The sequence below is a fragment of the Podarcis melisellensis genome, assembly GCF_964234715.1.
Source record: "Podarcis melisellensis genome assembly, chromosome: 3".
NCBI classification, from domain to species: domain Eukaryota; kingdom Metazoa; phylum Chordata; class Lepidosauria; order Squamata; family Lacertidae; genus Podarcis; species Podarcis melisellensis.
Window position 1 is genome coordinate 83031831 of NC_138530.1, and position 16307 is coordinate 83048137.

General features: G+C 40.4%; 1 protein-coding gene across 2 annotated transcripts in view; it reads right to left on the minus strand.

Annotated features, from left to right (window-relative positions):
• The window catches only part of SENP6 (SUMO specific peptidase 6), a 46529-nt gene that overhangs the window by 18195 nt on the left and 12027 nt on the right, over positions 1 to 16307 (minus strand). The window contains exons 4-11 of one of the 2 annotated variants that reach the window (XM_081904858.1): positions 15869 to 16008; positions 14562 to 14663; positions 10330 to 10350; positions 6368 to 6438; positions 4981 to 5126; positions 3811 to 4189; positions 3057 to 3289; positions 476 to 649 (exon numbers count right to left, since the gene is read on the minus strand). In XM_081904858.1, the coding sequence (XP_081760984.1) occupies positions 476 to 649; positions 3057 to 3289; positions 3811 to 4189; positions 4981 to 5126; positions 6368 to 6438; positions 10330 to 10350; positions 14562 to 14663; positions 15869 to 16008 (1266 nt within the window). The remainder of the gene's footprint in view (positions 1 to 475; positions 650 to 3056; positions 3290 to 3810; positions 4190 to 4980; positions 5127 to 6367; positions 6439 to 10329; positions 10351 to 14561; positions 14664 to 15868; positions 16009 to 16307) is intronic. The other variant, XM_081904859.1, reaches the window with a different exon arrangement.

The following is a 16307-nucleotide window of genomic DNA, read 5'->3' on the forward strand; positions in this document are numbered from 1 at the left end:
CAGTTCATCATCTTACTGCCACCCAGCCCACTAACTGCATTTCCAACCTGTTCCTCAAGGATTTCAAAATTCATCTTGTTGGCCCAGCTATCTTCTGCCTCCCATCCAAATCTCCATATCCTTTGACCTCCATATTTTGAAAGACTTCCCAAATACTGCTATTGTCATTCCCTTGTTCTCAGCTTCAAGAACTGCTCTTCGCAGCCTTTACAATGGAATTTCCTTTAAAAGACAAGGTGATAGAAGAAAAACACTTCCTGTGTTTCTCACGCTTTGGCTCCTTCCATGACCTGCTATTGATACTGTAGCTCAGTCATTTTTCATCACTCCATTTTATCTGCTGATTCCTTAAACTCTTCAAAGTTTCCATTTTCAGCTGCTTCCTACCTTCTACTCTCAACCTGGATGCCCCATTAACCTATTTGTTATTATAAAGAAGGAACTAACCAAGCACAATATTAATTCTTTTACTTACAATTACAGGCTCCACCACCATTCTTCGCAGGGTTCCTATTCTTATGCTTCGACAGTTTAGGATGACGCTTTCATAATTATTCTGATATTTTAAAGATACGACGACATCAGTAGCAAGTTCTTGGGAGAGGACTTTGCGCCGTTTTACTGGAGCATTGGCTACAACATTGCCAAACTGAAAAATAATTATCAGAATTCATCAAAACATTTTTACTTCAAAAGTTGCCTTTAAAATGTGCCTTTAAAGATAATCAGGCATTAAAGGCATTGATGGGGGGAAATGTGCAACTGAAGCTTTTCTTTCTTTAGAAAAAAAAAATCCGAACTTCTGCAAACATTAAAAACATAAATACTGGAAGTATGCAAGAGATAAAAACATTCCAGGGAGGGAGGAGACACACCAGAAGAGTCACAGATGGAAAAATAAAATTCTGAACAAGGACAGCAAAATAATTGTAATGACAAAAGAAAAAGGCATTAAGTTTGTTTGTTCAGAGAAAGAAAGAAAGAAAGAAAGAAAGAAAGAAAGAAAGAAAGAGAGAGAGAGAAGAGAAGAGGCATCCTAGCCAAAAGCAGTTTTCACGCAAGCTACTGCTGTGATGGTCAAAAGAGAATTGGCTGGAAGGCTGGAGCCACAATCTCTTGATACATGTGTATGGAAGTTAGAGACAAGGAGCCTACCAAGCCCATCGTCTAGCATTAAGCATTTCCTGAATGAGCTTGGCACAGGCACCAACGCCATATGTAGGACTACACAGAGACTACAAAAGAATATATACATTTTTTGATCTGGTCTAACTGTTTCTCTGCCACATGCATTTATTGGCTTACTATATTTACCCGCATCAACTGCACTGCGTATCACCTCACACCAGTTATAGCTTAAGAGTCCTACTCAAATCAAGTTGGGGAGACTGAATAGTAGGGTAGCAGAACAGAGGACATGCAAAATAACAAAAAGGAAACACTTCAAAACCAACCGTAAAAATAGGTTAGATCGAAATAATGAAGTAACATCAGACTGCATTATTTTATTGTACAGCAACACCACAGGCCCAATCCAAACAAATCCCACTGATTTCATCACAAGATTTAATCATGTCCTCCCGCTGAAATCAATGGTTAACTGGGAATGAGGGAGGAGTACGATCCAACTAAGTGACTAAAATACAAAATTGGAAGATCACAAAAAATTATAGAAAGACAATCCAGTAATTTAGGTTCCTTGTCAGAAGTAAAAGAGATATCATATATTGAAACCAGTCTGTTTCTTCTTTTTACATTATTATAAGCCCTGGACAAGCACGCTATGTGAAATTTATTTCTGTAAAGTTTCTGTGACTCTCTAATTTTGCCAAGAATAATGTATATTAGTAATTTGTTATAATTTCTATTACATAACTTCTAATATTAATTTACCAGGTTTGCCTAACAGTCTGTATGGGTTGTTTAAATGTTGCCTTTTTGTCAGCGTATGTTTGCAGGTCCTCTGTTCAGCGGACTTCTCTGGAATATCTTTTGCATGTTCCATGTATAATATTTCCACAAATCTCAAGAAACCACATATTTAAGAGCTATAAGCAACTTCAGAGGTTTGAAGATAAACTGTTACATAGAACACGCCCTTTTTAAAGAATTGCTGCCACGACTGTTAAGTCTTAAATTAACATACCGTGAAAGTTGTCCCCCTTGACAGCACTGCTCATGGTGCATTTTTGTCTTTGTTTATCCAATTCTTGCAGAGATGCTCAAACTAAAAAACAAAAATCCCCACCACGAAATCCTTATATTAAAGTGCTATTAATTGGGACAATTTTCAAAGTACTTTAATTTTAAGGAAATTATCGTCCTTGCTGGGTGTCACTTTGCTTACCGACAGCTAGTTCACACATACCAGCTGCACTGTTGAAGCCACTTCCCTGTTGCTACTTTCCATACTCCACTGATACTACAGAACTAAAAATAACACATAGGACGAGTGAACCACATGAAAGAATCATCCTCTTCCCCCAATCTTACTGATCCGACACTAAAGTTACCTTGCTCCTCTAAAATGGCTCTGACCATGTAAACTACCAGAACAGTGCGAAAAGCAGTCACAGGAAACTGGTTCTCACATGCTTGAAGCAAACTAAAGTCCCAATCCAGGGAACACTTTTCATGATGCATATGGACCTGCTTGTGCCCAGTGTGCTTCCCCACCCCCTGCTTTTTGAATGCAGCTTTCTCTATTCAACCTGCTTCTAAATCTTCCAAGTTTCAAAAGCAGCTTGTCACACAGTCTGTGGGATCCGATGTTTTCAAACGCCTTGCTGGATTTATACTATTAGCCACACACATTTCCAGATTGCGGTCCAGATTTGTGAAATAGCATTTGAAGATGTTAAGACAATCCAATAGAGAGAGAGAGAGAGAGAGATGAAAACTATAACGTCATGTTTTGTTTCGCTCAAGAGTAGATTATTTTCCCATAAGAATACTGCAGAATATTTGCATGTATTAACTACCATATGTTCACATTTATCTATCAATATTGTATATGCGCTTACACAATCATTTCAAACTACATATGGATGGACTACCTGGTCTTTCATTCTTGATTTTCTTGGTAATATGACTGCAGGTTCTGTGTCTGCTGTAATACTAGTTAACCTTTGTTCTAGTTCACAAGTGTTTTCCTTCAAGGCTGCCTCCACCTTTCCTGTGGAAGGGGCAGGAGAAGAGCAGGCTGAATCTGCTGGACGTGGCGATATGCTCTCAATTCTGTTAGTGCTGCCAATCTCCTCCTCCTCTTCATCATCGCTGGATAGGACAACTAAAAGGAAAAGCATTTGTCTCAAGCTCAAAATACTAGTAACTGGAGGTGGTGACCTTTTAAGATCTAGGCTACTGAGGCCATTGTTACCCCACAGCCCTTTCAGGTAACGAACGGTTTAAGACAGAGCTAAAGAAGCCTAGTTTTACAGGGTGATAATCCTCCCTACCTTCTCTACTCAGTATTAATTACATTTATACCCCACTTTTCTTCCATGGAACACAAGGCAGCATTCCTCATATCTCCAGCAAAGCAGTGGCAAGTCCAGAACTACTTTGCTTGCACCAAAACCAATAAGCAACATCTTGCATTTTGTTTCCTCCTCAGAAATCTCCCTACCAAGAGAGGGACTTTTTACAAATTAATGTATAACCAGCATTATTAGGAAGTCTAAGGGTTCAAAAGAACTCTGTATTTTAATGTTTGAAATCGCTGTTTTATATGTATGCATTTTTTTCAAAAACTTAGTAACACACACACACATATAACCAGCATTATTTGTTCTATGATTTAAAACTTACTTGGATCATTTAGATCAGATGCAGTTGTACTCTTCTGCCTTAGGTTTCCTGTAATTTTAGAACTGACTTTTCCATTCAGCCGCAACATAGGAGAGCCGATGTTACGCCTCGCTGTGAAATCAACTGAAACTGCCCCAGGAGAAGATCCATAAAACTTCTTTGTATTTAGTCCTGTGTTTAAAGATTTTTGCCCTGTTGAATTCTCATGTATTGGTTCGCGTGCTAAAGGTCCCAAAGAATCATTTAATTGAACACTTTGCATGGTCTGCCTTTGCAAGCCCCCATTACAAAAATTTCCACACATTTGGCATTTGATCTGACTTTCATTTGGTTTTCCTACGCATAGGCAAACGGTGGAGTAAGTATTCTGTTCCAAGCCCTAGAGATTAAAAAGAAGGTGGGGGGAGAGAATAAGCAGCTGTATTTATTTTGATCACATTTTCAAAATAAACACATTAGACATCCTATAAGGCTTAGGCAGATTTGAAGCGATAAGATGGAAATCTAAGCAATCTTTTTGTGAAATTTCAGGTTGAGAACCTGCCACAAGAACCTGGCTGCATAACTCAAATTATTATTTCACATCATTTTACTTGGGCCTGTTCCTCCACTTCTAGTCTTCCCTCAAGTCAGTGTTGTTCAACCCACATTTTACTTTACCTCTGCCCTTTACTCACATAGTTTCTAAGTCCTCATATCCTTTTGCCCCCGTCAGCCCCAGAGCTTCTTGCCATTCACCTACCAGGCCTCTAAGTATCACTGTCTACCCAACATCTTCAATAATTTGGAAGCAATGTTAGAATTGTTGAGGGGCAGATGTTCAAAATGTAATCACTATTCATTATGTTTACCATTATTCTATCCCCTCTCCATACAGCAGAGTACATGTATGTGCGTGCAAGCCAAAAAAGCAGGAATCAGCAAGTTTACCTTTTGGGGAACAGTACTGGGAAATCAAGTTCTTTGCTTTCCAATTAAGTTTTGACAAGCAACAGTTTTCTGCTAAAACAGTGCCAGTGCTGTTGTGGTAGCAATGGCACCTGCAGCCAAAGTACAACTACTACAAGATATTCTGTAGCCCAAGACCTAAAAATGCAAATTAACTTTCTAACAATATCAACTTCTGAATGAATTTAACAGAATTTAAGAAAATTTCACCATATGACCCACCTCTAAGTGAGTTGCACATTTTTTGGTAGCAGGAGATGGAAGCAAACCGGACTGATACAAAGTGCAGTGACGTTTCAGTTGTACCTTCCTCGTAATTCCTGAATCTGACTCTGAGTCAGACTCTTCTCTGTTCTCCATCACACTTTCTGAAAGGGGAGAGTGAAATCATTAACAACTTCCCAATGTCCTCAGCTGAAGAACAATGTAACTCTAATTTACTCCTTTATATCACTCCAAAAACAGCAGGGAAAGTTTCTAACTGCCTAGCTCCATGTTTAAATGGAAGGTCTGAGGTGGTACTTCTTGAAAGCAACTACTGCTCACCCAAAGTGTGTGAGAGAGAACAACAAGTTTTTTCTGCCTGTTGTAGCCATTGTAAGCACTGTGCTTGATGCTGTATGATTTTTAATTCATTTCTACAGATATACTGCACACCACCAGAATGAAACTCAGCTTGGAAACTCCTTCAGTAGGTTAATCTGTAGGTAACCAGTGCACAAATGACAATGGCCAGCTATGTGTAATCTTGCAGCATGTATTGCTAACATACCAAACAAAGCCAAGAAAAAGCACTGCAGGCCACAGCTGCCACTTGGAAATCCAGTAACAAATCCAGGTCTAAACTCTGGTCTATACAGTATAGAATAATTTGATCTCATTTAGAACAGGCAGATTTAGCCTACTTAATCTACCCACTTTGATCAACTGTGTGTTACCTGGATGAAGCTTAAGTTTATTCACTCCCATGACGTCTACCACTGATCACCAGCACATTTAATGACCACTGATGAAACCAAAACATACTCCAGTCAGCTCAACTAACACATTTCAGCTACTGACAGAGCAAGCAACATGCGCCATTCTAACATATTTTATCAAGAGTGCTTCTACTCAGACATTCGTTAATGCACTTAATCCATATACAGTGGTACCTCGCAAGACGAATGCCTCGCAAGACAAAAAACTCGCTAGACGAAAGGTTTTTCCGTTTTCGATTTGCCTCGCAAGACGAATTTCCCCTATGGGCTTGCTTCGCAAGACGAAAACGTCTCGCGACGTCTAAAAACAAAGACATGTTTTGTTTATAAAGTTAATTTATTTTCCCTTCAGTTTTTGAACTGCTCTTTACAGTATGTGTGACTTTAAAGAGCAGTTAATAAACTGTTGTTGTACCAAATTTGGCTTTGTTTAGACCTTTTTTGACCATAGGAACGCATTAATTGATTTTCAATGCATTCCTATGGGATTTCGTGCTTCGCAAGACGAAAAATTCGCTAGACGACAAAAATTGCGGAACGAATTAATTTCGTCTTGCGGGGCACCACTGTATAATGTACACCTATTTGACAGACATTTAATGGAAGTAAAAACAAAGTAAAAAACTTACGCATCCCCTGAAGCCGAGACAAATTATCATAGTCATTTTCTATCTTCTGGATGTTAGGAGGATATTCTTTTCTGGGGGAAAATAATTAGAAGCTGTATTCAGAAAATATATGGCTTATTTAAATGGAACAAAAACAAAAGATTTAACACTGCAGAAATCTTAATTTAGAATATTGAAGCTTGCCATGTTCTAAAACAATAAATGTGCATATTCAAACACAATTCCAATGCAAACAAATGAATAGTCAGGATAAATGAGAAAAGATAAGTTTTGCAGTGTTTTTAACGAAATATCTCCCCCCAAAAATGCAGTAACCATATACACACTACTTTTCTGATTGCAAAAGTATCCATCATACAGCACTGCAAACTAAAAGTTTACCAGAAAGACTACAACTACTACTAGTTACAGGTAGGTAGCCGTGTTGGTCTGCTGTAGTCAAAACAAAATTTAAAAGTTCCTTCCAGTAGCACCTTAGAGGTCTCTACTGTGCTACTGGAAGGAACTTTTTAATATTGTTACAACTACTACTGTCTTGTTAAAGCCCAGCTAAAATTTGATTATGTGCAGCATATTTTTAATTTTCCAAATACCTGTTAATTTTCCAAATGTTTACTTACCAGAGCCTGGTAAGGGTCTCCCGCGACCTTCCCAGTACCCAGGAAGTAAGGAAAACAGACTTGGTGCACAGGTGTGTGTGTTTTATTTATTTATTCTTTCTCTACACGTGGTATGTTGCAATAGTATACGTAAAGTGAGCACAGGTTGCAGGCCCACTGTGGGAAGTGGCCAATATGCAACTGATCTATTATGGATGCAATTCACTGCATAAAATGTGGCTGTTTTCTCTTGCGACTGTGTGTCTGACACAGCCTTTAATACTTCATATCTTTTTATTTGAAAGATAGACGTGTTTATATAGCTGGCTCTACTGTAGTTTCTACCTCAACCCACTTAAGTGATTTAACCGAATTCCTGCTTGAAATTTTCTCATATTTAATAATTGTCCAACATCTAAAGAAGTAATGTATAAGACATATGACATCGTGTCCATAGTGCACATGTTGCTATTTCTGGCCACAGGATAAATTCATTCAGCTTAATTCCAGCAGGGGTTGTTAGAATAAATTCTCAAATAAAGTTGTTTTATTCCATTAACAAGTCACATAAATTACCACTTTAGTATTAGTAATCTTTAATGAGCAATCACAATGAAACCCCTGCCTAAACAAACCCAAGTACTAGGAAAAAGAACAATGATTTGAAGATTCCCTCTGCCTGAACAAAACTCAGGGAGGTACATAGAACAATTTTAGTTCTAATAAAATGGACAGCAGCTTAGTGTGGTTTACTGAGAACAAATCTCAGCTTGTGGTTAACAAGGATAAAGCTTAACCATTAGTCCTGGTTTGGCCCACATGCTATGCCATACATTGGCTTATCTAAGCACATTTGTGCTTTCTCTCTAAGTCAAGGTGTAGTTATTGTGTCAGACAAACCACATCAAAACATATTCACATGTGAGAACTTCTGGAGAGGCAAGATGGCGAGCACCACGGCCCCGCAGAGCTCCTAAGCAGCACCAGCTGCACTGCTTGACTGGTCCCCGCACTACTAATACAGCCACTGCCGCCACCATGATCCAAGGAGAGTCGGAGTGCTCACCACAGAAACCAAAGAGGCCACACAGAGCCCCTGGGACTCCCCTGACAATGTCAACCCCATTGGGACCAAGAGTGCTCCAGCAACAACTCAGTGGAGCTCCAGCGCCCAGAGGCTCCAGAGCTGAACTAAAAACAAAGCAGAGCAGTCCACCCCCCCAGCCAAGCACCCACCAATTGCCATCGCTGCCATAGAAACCGCCAAGGGAGAAAGGTAGGAGGGGACCGGGAGAGAGTTGGTGCAAAATGAGCAGGCCGGTGCCCAACTGAGAAATGCGTGCCAGGGTTCACCCAGGAAAGCCAAGGCACGGCGCAGACCTTCACTTGCTGGCATGTGGGTGCTGCTGGCTGCCAGAGATGGGCACAACAAGGATCCTAAGACTAGGATTTTTATTTTATTTTTATTTTTTATCCCCTTTTTATTAAATAAATAAAATATTTTATTTTATTAAGAATTGTAAGGGCGGCACCCACAAAGGAGGCCTGAACCATCAGAGGCCACTTCCAGGGACTGCTGTCTTAGCCTTGACGCAGGGACCTTCACCAATACCCTTTTTAACTACATATACAAGCCTCCATTTCAACAATACCACTATATTATTACTCATTTTCTACTCATTTTTTATTCACTTTTCTTTTCTTTCTCCCTTTTCTTTGTTTTTTTAAACTGCCCTCTAATTTTTAACACATATCCACATGTATAAAAGAAAGAAGCTCCCATGTATAAGGAAGTTGCAGTAATGTTCTGTCCTTATTATAAAACGTATAAGATAAATATCCTCAGAATAAAAATCAAAACTGCACTTTTCCTGACAGAAATCACTCTGACTATTGAAAATTTATAAAGGAAAAATGCTATTTTTATCCACTATACTCCCTTCCTAAATAAGTGAAAAAGCAAACCAAACATGTACTTTTGTGTAACAAGAGTAATATTGTGTATATTTGTTTCATATACTGCTTTAAATAAATCTAAAGCAGAAAACACAATGTTGCAAATCAGTTCTGCTTATAATCCAACTACACACACACACACTTATATAAACTATGTAAAGAAACAACTTGCACAATGGCTCCAATGGTTTCTTGCACCAACACACTATCTCACCCCCACCTTTAGGATACTAGTGTAAAGGCTCCACCACACCAACCAAGGCACATACTAAAATGCTTCTTCTTTCTAAATCCAATCAAGGTTGAAACATCTGTGAATGTGAAATTCCTATAGTAGAAAGAGAACTGCCTAAATAACTACAGAACAGGCCCAGTTCATGGTCTCACAGAATGGCCTATCTGCCATCAGGAGATCTAGAGCAAGGACTCCCCTTGTTGATATTAACTGACACGAAGGGTGGCATGGCAAGACACTGTCCCTTACGTAGTGGGACCCATGCAGTTTCTGGCTTTAAAAATTAACACCAAGTGATTGTAAAAGACAAAAATATACACCTAAAAAGTGATTGCAACCCTTTCTATACCCACCCTGATGATCTGCACAAGTCAAGTGCTGGATAGAGTAGCAGTCCAGGATGATATAGGAGAAAACTGAGCCCTCTGAATCATTCAGCCAAGTCTCTAATGCAGCTTTGGTTAGCTGATTTTTTACTGGCAGTCAGTTTTGCATTTACCAGCAATAACGCCCATTCTGGTAGGCCCAGTAATAATCTTAAGCATGGGTGTGGGCTTGGAGCTAGATCACAAGGATTTAAGATGTCCCAAGTTCCCTTCCCTTCCCTTCTGAAGCCGTACCTTCTCTTGCTCCAAACCTCCTGCATATTTGCCCTGGCCAATGTCCTCCTCTGTCCAATCTCAATGGAGGCACATTTCTCCTTCTCCACCCACCACAACCAGGAAGCAAGATCTTGCATTTAAGATATTGCTACCCATTTTGCTACACTGGAATTTCTGTTTAAATTAGCATGTCACAGAACACAGTTTTCTTGACTAACAGTGCAATCCTAACAAAGTCTTCACAAAGTCCTATTTAATTCAATGGTGCGTGCTTCCAGTTAAGTGGAGTTGCTGCCTTAATGCCTGTGCTACATAGATGGACATATGTAGTGAACAAAGATGTATGCATACATGTATCACAGGTATTTAGTCAAGAAAACACACCAATTTAAACAAACAAAAAATCATTACAGCTAAATGTGTGGTAACACACCAATTGTTATTCTAGCAAAATAGTTTTTTCCATCAATGTTGACCATTAAGCTTGCTAGTGGGGATTTAGCTATCAGACACAACTTCATTATTTCCACCACATTTTTATTACCATGCTCATGTCACCATTGAGCTTACCTTTCTTTTCGATCCAGATTGCTTAAAATATGAAAGAGAAAAATATAATAAGATACAAAGCCCTTAATTTGTAGAACATCAGTAGATTTGAAAAAAGAAATCTGTATCTGGATATCCAATATTCAAATTAAATTTGAACTCTTTGCTGTAAGTAGCACTTAGCATCTAAATTTGCCAAAAAAGATCACACTTTTTAGCTGTGCAATACTATATCATTCCAAGTCTGTCAACAGTTACTGGCATAATGCTCCCTAGAATATATGTCAGAATATAACTGAATGTATTGTGTCAGCATATTATAGTTCTGTAAGGTTATTTAAATAACAGCATAACAAACATTCATTAACACTATTGTATAACCATTGAGTCCCTTTTGCTAAGAATTTAAAGGCCAAACTATTAAGATGATCCTAGCGAGATTTCCACTAAATAGTGGGAACACATACAAAGGAGATTTTATGATGCAGCAGCATCTAGGCCATATGGTGTCATGCACCAGATCACATTCAAGCAAGTGTCTCTAAACTTCCTATTCAGGTCTCACATGAATCTGCCTTCTTCCAGGTCTAAATAATTCCTTAGTGTTTTTAAAAAAGTGGGGGAAAGAAAGAGAAAGGGGGACAATCAATCTCTTGTGTTTATATTATATGAAGAAAGAATGAAAAGGCTCACATGTTCACATGGTTGGGTTTGTAGAAAAGTTTGGTAAAAATAGGATTAAATAATTAAGGATTAAATAATTACCGTATTTTTCGCCCTATAGGACGCACCGTCCCATAAGGCGCACCTAGTTTTTTGGGGGGGAAATAAAGGGGGGGAAATGTATTCCCCCCCCAGGTGTGGGGCTGGGGAAGCCCGAGCTTCCCCCAACCCCAGCCCCCAGAACAGGCAACTCTCCGCAAGCCGCAGGAGCCCAGCGCAGGGCTCCCGCGGCTTGCGGAGAGGTGCGCGAAGTATGTGCACGCTGCCTTCGGCATGCAGGCAACTCTCCGCAAGCCGCGGGAGCCCAGGGCGGGCTCCCGCAGCTTGCGGAGATCTGTGCGAAGCCTGTAGAGTGAGAGGGGTCGGTACCCACCGATGCCTCTCGCTCTCCAGGCTTCAGCGAAAGTCTGCATTCGCCCCATAGGACACACACACATTTCCCCTTCATTTTTGGAGGGGAAAAAGTGCGTCCTATGGGGCGAAAAATACGGTAGGCACAATGGAGTATGCCCATTTGAGCCTCAACATCCCCATCTTATTCCCAGGCTTTGCCATCTTTATTTTGTTTAGTTCCCATCTTGTCTTATCTTTTCAACCCCTGCTTCCTACACCTGCATCCTTTTTCAAAGACTTGCACTGTACTCTGTCAGTTTCCATTCCCTTAGCCTCTACATACCATGTTTCTAAGCCAGGTATTTAGCATTTTAAAAATCTGAACAAAGTAACACTTCTATTCCAAAATGTCTGGCAATGGTGTATTCACATTTGACAAAGTTGCCATTTTAAAAATATTTATCCTTTTGCCTCTTCATAAAAAAACATTTTAAAAACTTTCTAAATATGGCAATCGAGCTGCATAGGCAACCAAACCTCAAGTCACAAAAGCAATATATGATGCAAATTTGGGGATTTATTTCAAGAGAAGATAAGTTTTGTTAATCTTACTGAAACTCTTATCAGGAATATATCATTTGGAAAAGAAAAGTTTCACTCTGAATGTTTCACTCTGCTTTTCTGTGGGTTGAATCCAGGCTTGGTCATGCCTAGAGTAGATCTATTTAAAGGTAAAGGGACCCCTGACCATTAGGTCCAGTCGTGACCGACTCTGGGGTTGCGGAGCTCATCTTGCTCTATGGTCCGAGGGAGCCGGTGTTTGTCCGCAGACAGATTCTGGGTCATGTGGCCAGCATGACTAAGCCACTTCTGGCGAACCAGAGCAGCACACAGAAACGCCGTTTACCTTCCCACTGGAGCGGTACCTATTTATCTACTTGCACTTTGACATGCTTTCAAACTGCTAGGTTGGCAGGAGCAGGGACCGAGTAACGGGAGCTCACCCCGTCGCGGGGATTCAAATCGCTGACCTTCTGATCGGCAAGTCCTAGGCTCTGTGGTTTAACCCACAGCGCCACCCGCGTCCCAGATCTATTTAAACCAATGTAATTTAAGTTAGTCGTGACTAACAAGTCATAGATGCATATGGCATAAGTTGTGGACATATCCCAAGTTGCCTGGGAGCACTTGTTATAGTACACAGATGAAACTAAGTAACTGGTGGACTACCGTTGTCTAAGAAGTTTGGGGATCTTACACCACTCAACTGTATTTTGGTAGGATATAGTAACAATTTCCCCTCAGTATACAAACAGAATACTGTGGTGCAAATGACAGTCTTGTCCCCTCACCAGCTGCTAACCATGGCTCACTTTGGGAAAATCTGTTAAGATAGGGAGTAGTTACCTAAATTTTAAACTATTTACAAACTTAATGTCTGACTGCATTATTTACATGGTATAAGCATGGAATTGTGGGGGGTGGGGTGGGTACATGAGGGCTGTTAACTTTATTTTAGTTTCTAAAAATATACATAAGAAGAGGAGGGAATATTCTATTACTTCATCGCCATCCTCCACATAAAGTTTGAGAGCTTCTGTCTCACCAAAAAACCTCATCAAGGAAAGCAAAACTCAAAACTATTTCCCTCAAAGTCCAAACCTTGATTCCTTAAGAAATGCACTATTAAAACCCATGGTGCAGTAGGAAGACTGCACAATCAACCAGACTTTAAATAAGAAACATTTTTTTTATTTATCAAATTTCCATGTCACTGCTGCCCCCGCCCCCCGCCCCCATATCTGAGGTTCACAGGGTCAGACTTTAGATTAAGGCTCAAGTGTGGTTAACAAGTTCAGGACCTGGCATATTATCATACAATATCCAAATTTGTGATTCAGTCAGGGTAAGAAAAGGTATAGAGGAAAAGCCTACACCACAGACACAGTAAGCAGACTGAGCTTGGTGGACCTTCAGTGCTCAAAATATTTCTTCTTCTAGATTGTTAAATGAGTACTGTAAGCTGGTGAAAACTCAAAGCTTCAACAACGGAGAGTTCCATGTATGGGTTGACCCATAAATAATACAAGTAGGACAGAAGTAAGTAAAAGATGACAAGAGATGCGGTGTCTTTATTCCCCAGTGAAGCTTCATTGTGGCTGCCTTAGAAGTACAACTCATTGGGCGCCATGCAGTTATACTACGTACCACTTACTTGGTCTAGAAAATACCCTAATTCGCTTACTCTATCTTAGCCCCTAGCCAGATAAGGAACAAAATATTCTAGAACCACTTAGACTGGTTGCAATACATACAATTTAAAGTCTCAGATAACCTAAGTGACTTTTGTGCTGCTTCAGCACATGATGAACCCACTATGGCAGCACTACCCTTTTTCAAAGTTTCTACATTTTTGTAAGGTCTGGAATATTTTCTGATAGATCCTTTTTCTCATCAAGTAGTGTTTCACAAGTCTACACCCAACCTGTTTTTGTTGTGTGCATTTAATGCGAGTCTTTAGCTGTTCTATACTCTTGGATTTGGATAAGGGAAAAACAGGACGAAGCTCTGGGTTAGAAAACCAGCCAATCTGGAAGGAGGAATCAGCACAATTATACTACCAGTGGGGCTTCTCCTGTCCTCAACACTCACTGTGGAAGCACAGGTGGGATATTTGACTAGGAGTGCCTTTCCTCAACTTCAGTTGATATGCCAACTATAATCTTAGTTAGAGATATCAGGCCCTGCCTCAAAGCCATGCCTTAGGTGATGCAATCAACAAGGGCACCTTTGAAGACTGTTTGGAAGCTTCGAGTATGGCACTGATTCTGTACCAGCTGCACTGGTTACCAGTTTCTGAGCCCAAATCAAAATGCTGGTTTTGGTTTTAAAGCCCTAAATTATTTGGGATAATTATTTGAAGGACCACCTTTACCTATATGAACTTGCCTGGGCACCGAGACCTGCCTCAGAGGCACTGCTCATGTGGCCACCTGTTAGGACAATTTGCTTGGTTGGCGCTATAGAAAAGGCCTTTTCTATGGTGGTTCCAAGTTGTGGAACTCTTTCCACACAGAGGGGTGCATGATCCGTCCCCCCAACACTACTCCGTTCTAAGCAGATATTTAAAGAAAGACCCACAGCGTACAAAGCTGTTTTTTTCACGAGAGAAATTAAGTATGTCCTTTAAGTCTTACCTTTGTGCTGCTGTTTTTACTAAAGATGTTTGTGCATGAGAATGGTGACAGCGTCTAGCTTGTACTACTGTTGCAGAACAAGGAATATTTTGAACATTTTCACTGCAAACAGAAAAAACAGGTAAGAAAAAAATGTTAAAATTCACAGCATGGAAAGAATTATAAGTCTGCTTAGAGAAACTCCTCCATTACTTCACTTTCTAAGTGATACCTGAATCAGCACTTCCACTATGCTACCTAATCATAGTTACACTGACACTTTTGATTAGCCAGCTGCAGCAAGAAATGATGAGATATTTGCAACTAGTGGGTGCAATCCTTCTTCTCCATAGAGCATCATAGTCCATCATAGTCAAGATTCCAGGTCTTAGTCCACATCAACACTTGCATATTACAAATAGAGCATCTAAATCTATTTTCCAAAGGTGCAAGTGTAATAATAATAATAATAATAATAATAATAATTTTTTATTTATACCCCGCCCTCCCCAGCCAAGGCCGGGCTCAGAGCGGCTTACAAGCAAAATAAAAACAAGATGAATGATTACAACTTAAAAACAAAAATAAAATACAACATTAAAATAATGGAATATTAAAATGTAGCCTCATCGCAGGAGGAGAAGGAAAAGAAAGGGAAAAAAAAGAAGCCAAAGGCCAGGCGGAACAACTCCAAGCCAAAGGCCAGGCGGAACAACTCTGTCTTACAGGCCCTGCGGAAAGAAATCAGATCCTGCAGGGCCCTGGTCTCATGAGGCAGAGCGTTCCACCAGGCCGGAGCCAGAGTTGAAAAGGCCCTGGCTCTGGTTGAAGCCAATCTAACTTCCTTAGGGCCTGGGACCACTAGGGTGTTGTTATTTATGGACCTTGAGGCTCTCCGTGGGGCATACCAGGAGAGGCGGTCCCGTAGGTACGAGGGTCCTAGGCCGTGAAGGGCTTTAAAGGTCAAAAGCAGCACCTTAAATCCGACCCTGTACTCCACCGGGAGCCAATGCAGCTGGAAAAGCACTGGGTGAATATGCTCCCATGGCAGAGACCCCGTGAGGAGCCTCACTGCAGCATTCTGTACCTGCTGGAGTTTCTGGGACAGCTTCAAGGGCAGCCCCGCATAGAGCGAATTACAGTAGTCAAACCTGGAGATGACCGTCACATGGATCACTGTGGCCAGGGCAGGGCGGGAAAGGTAAGGGACCAACTGCCTGATGTAACAAACTTAAGGTCCTTTCACAAGCAGAATTCTCACAATCACTATTTCCCCCAGAAACAAGCCATTTACTAAATAATTTTTAGTATATTAGGAATCACTATACCTCAATTTCTTGCTGCTTCCCAACATGTTGAGTCCAATTGGGGTTACTCTTAAAACACCAGGTTCAATTTTGCTTCGTCTAGCATATGTTCTCATAGAATCACCTCTGGCACCAATAGTTCCTGAGTGAAATCGCAGCACCTGAAACAATTAGCAAAAGCTTAATCTACAAAGCAGCAGCTCTCAGATGGAGACATTTTACATTTTTATTAAGCTTTCAATACTAAGATATTCTCAATCCTCCAAACACCTACAGCCAACACAAAAGTCCTTTTGGACCTGGAAGAGGACAGAACAGGGGATGGGGTCATGCACACTCTGCCAACGCACTTGGGGGCCAGGAACAGAACTCCCACACAAACAGTTGCCACCTGTGATAATAATACAAATGAAACTGGTTGTCAGATGAATTATGTTGCAAACTTTAAATGTGAGAGAAT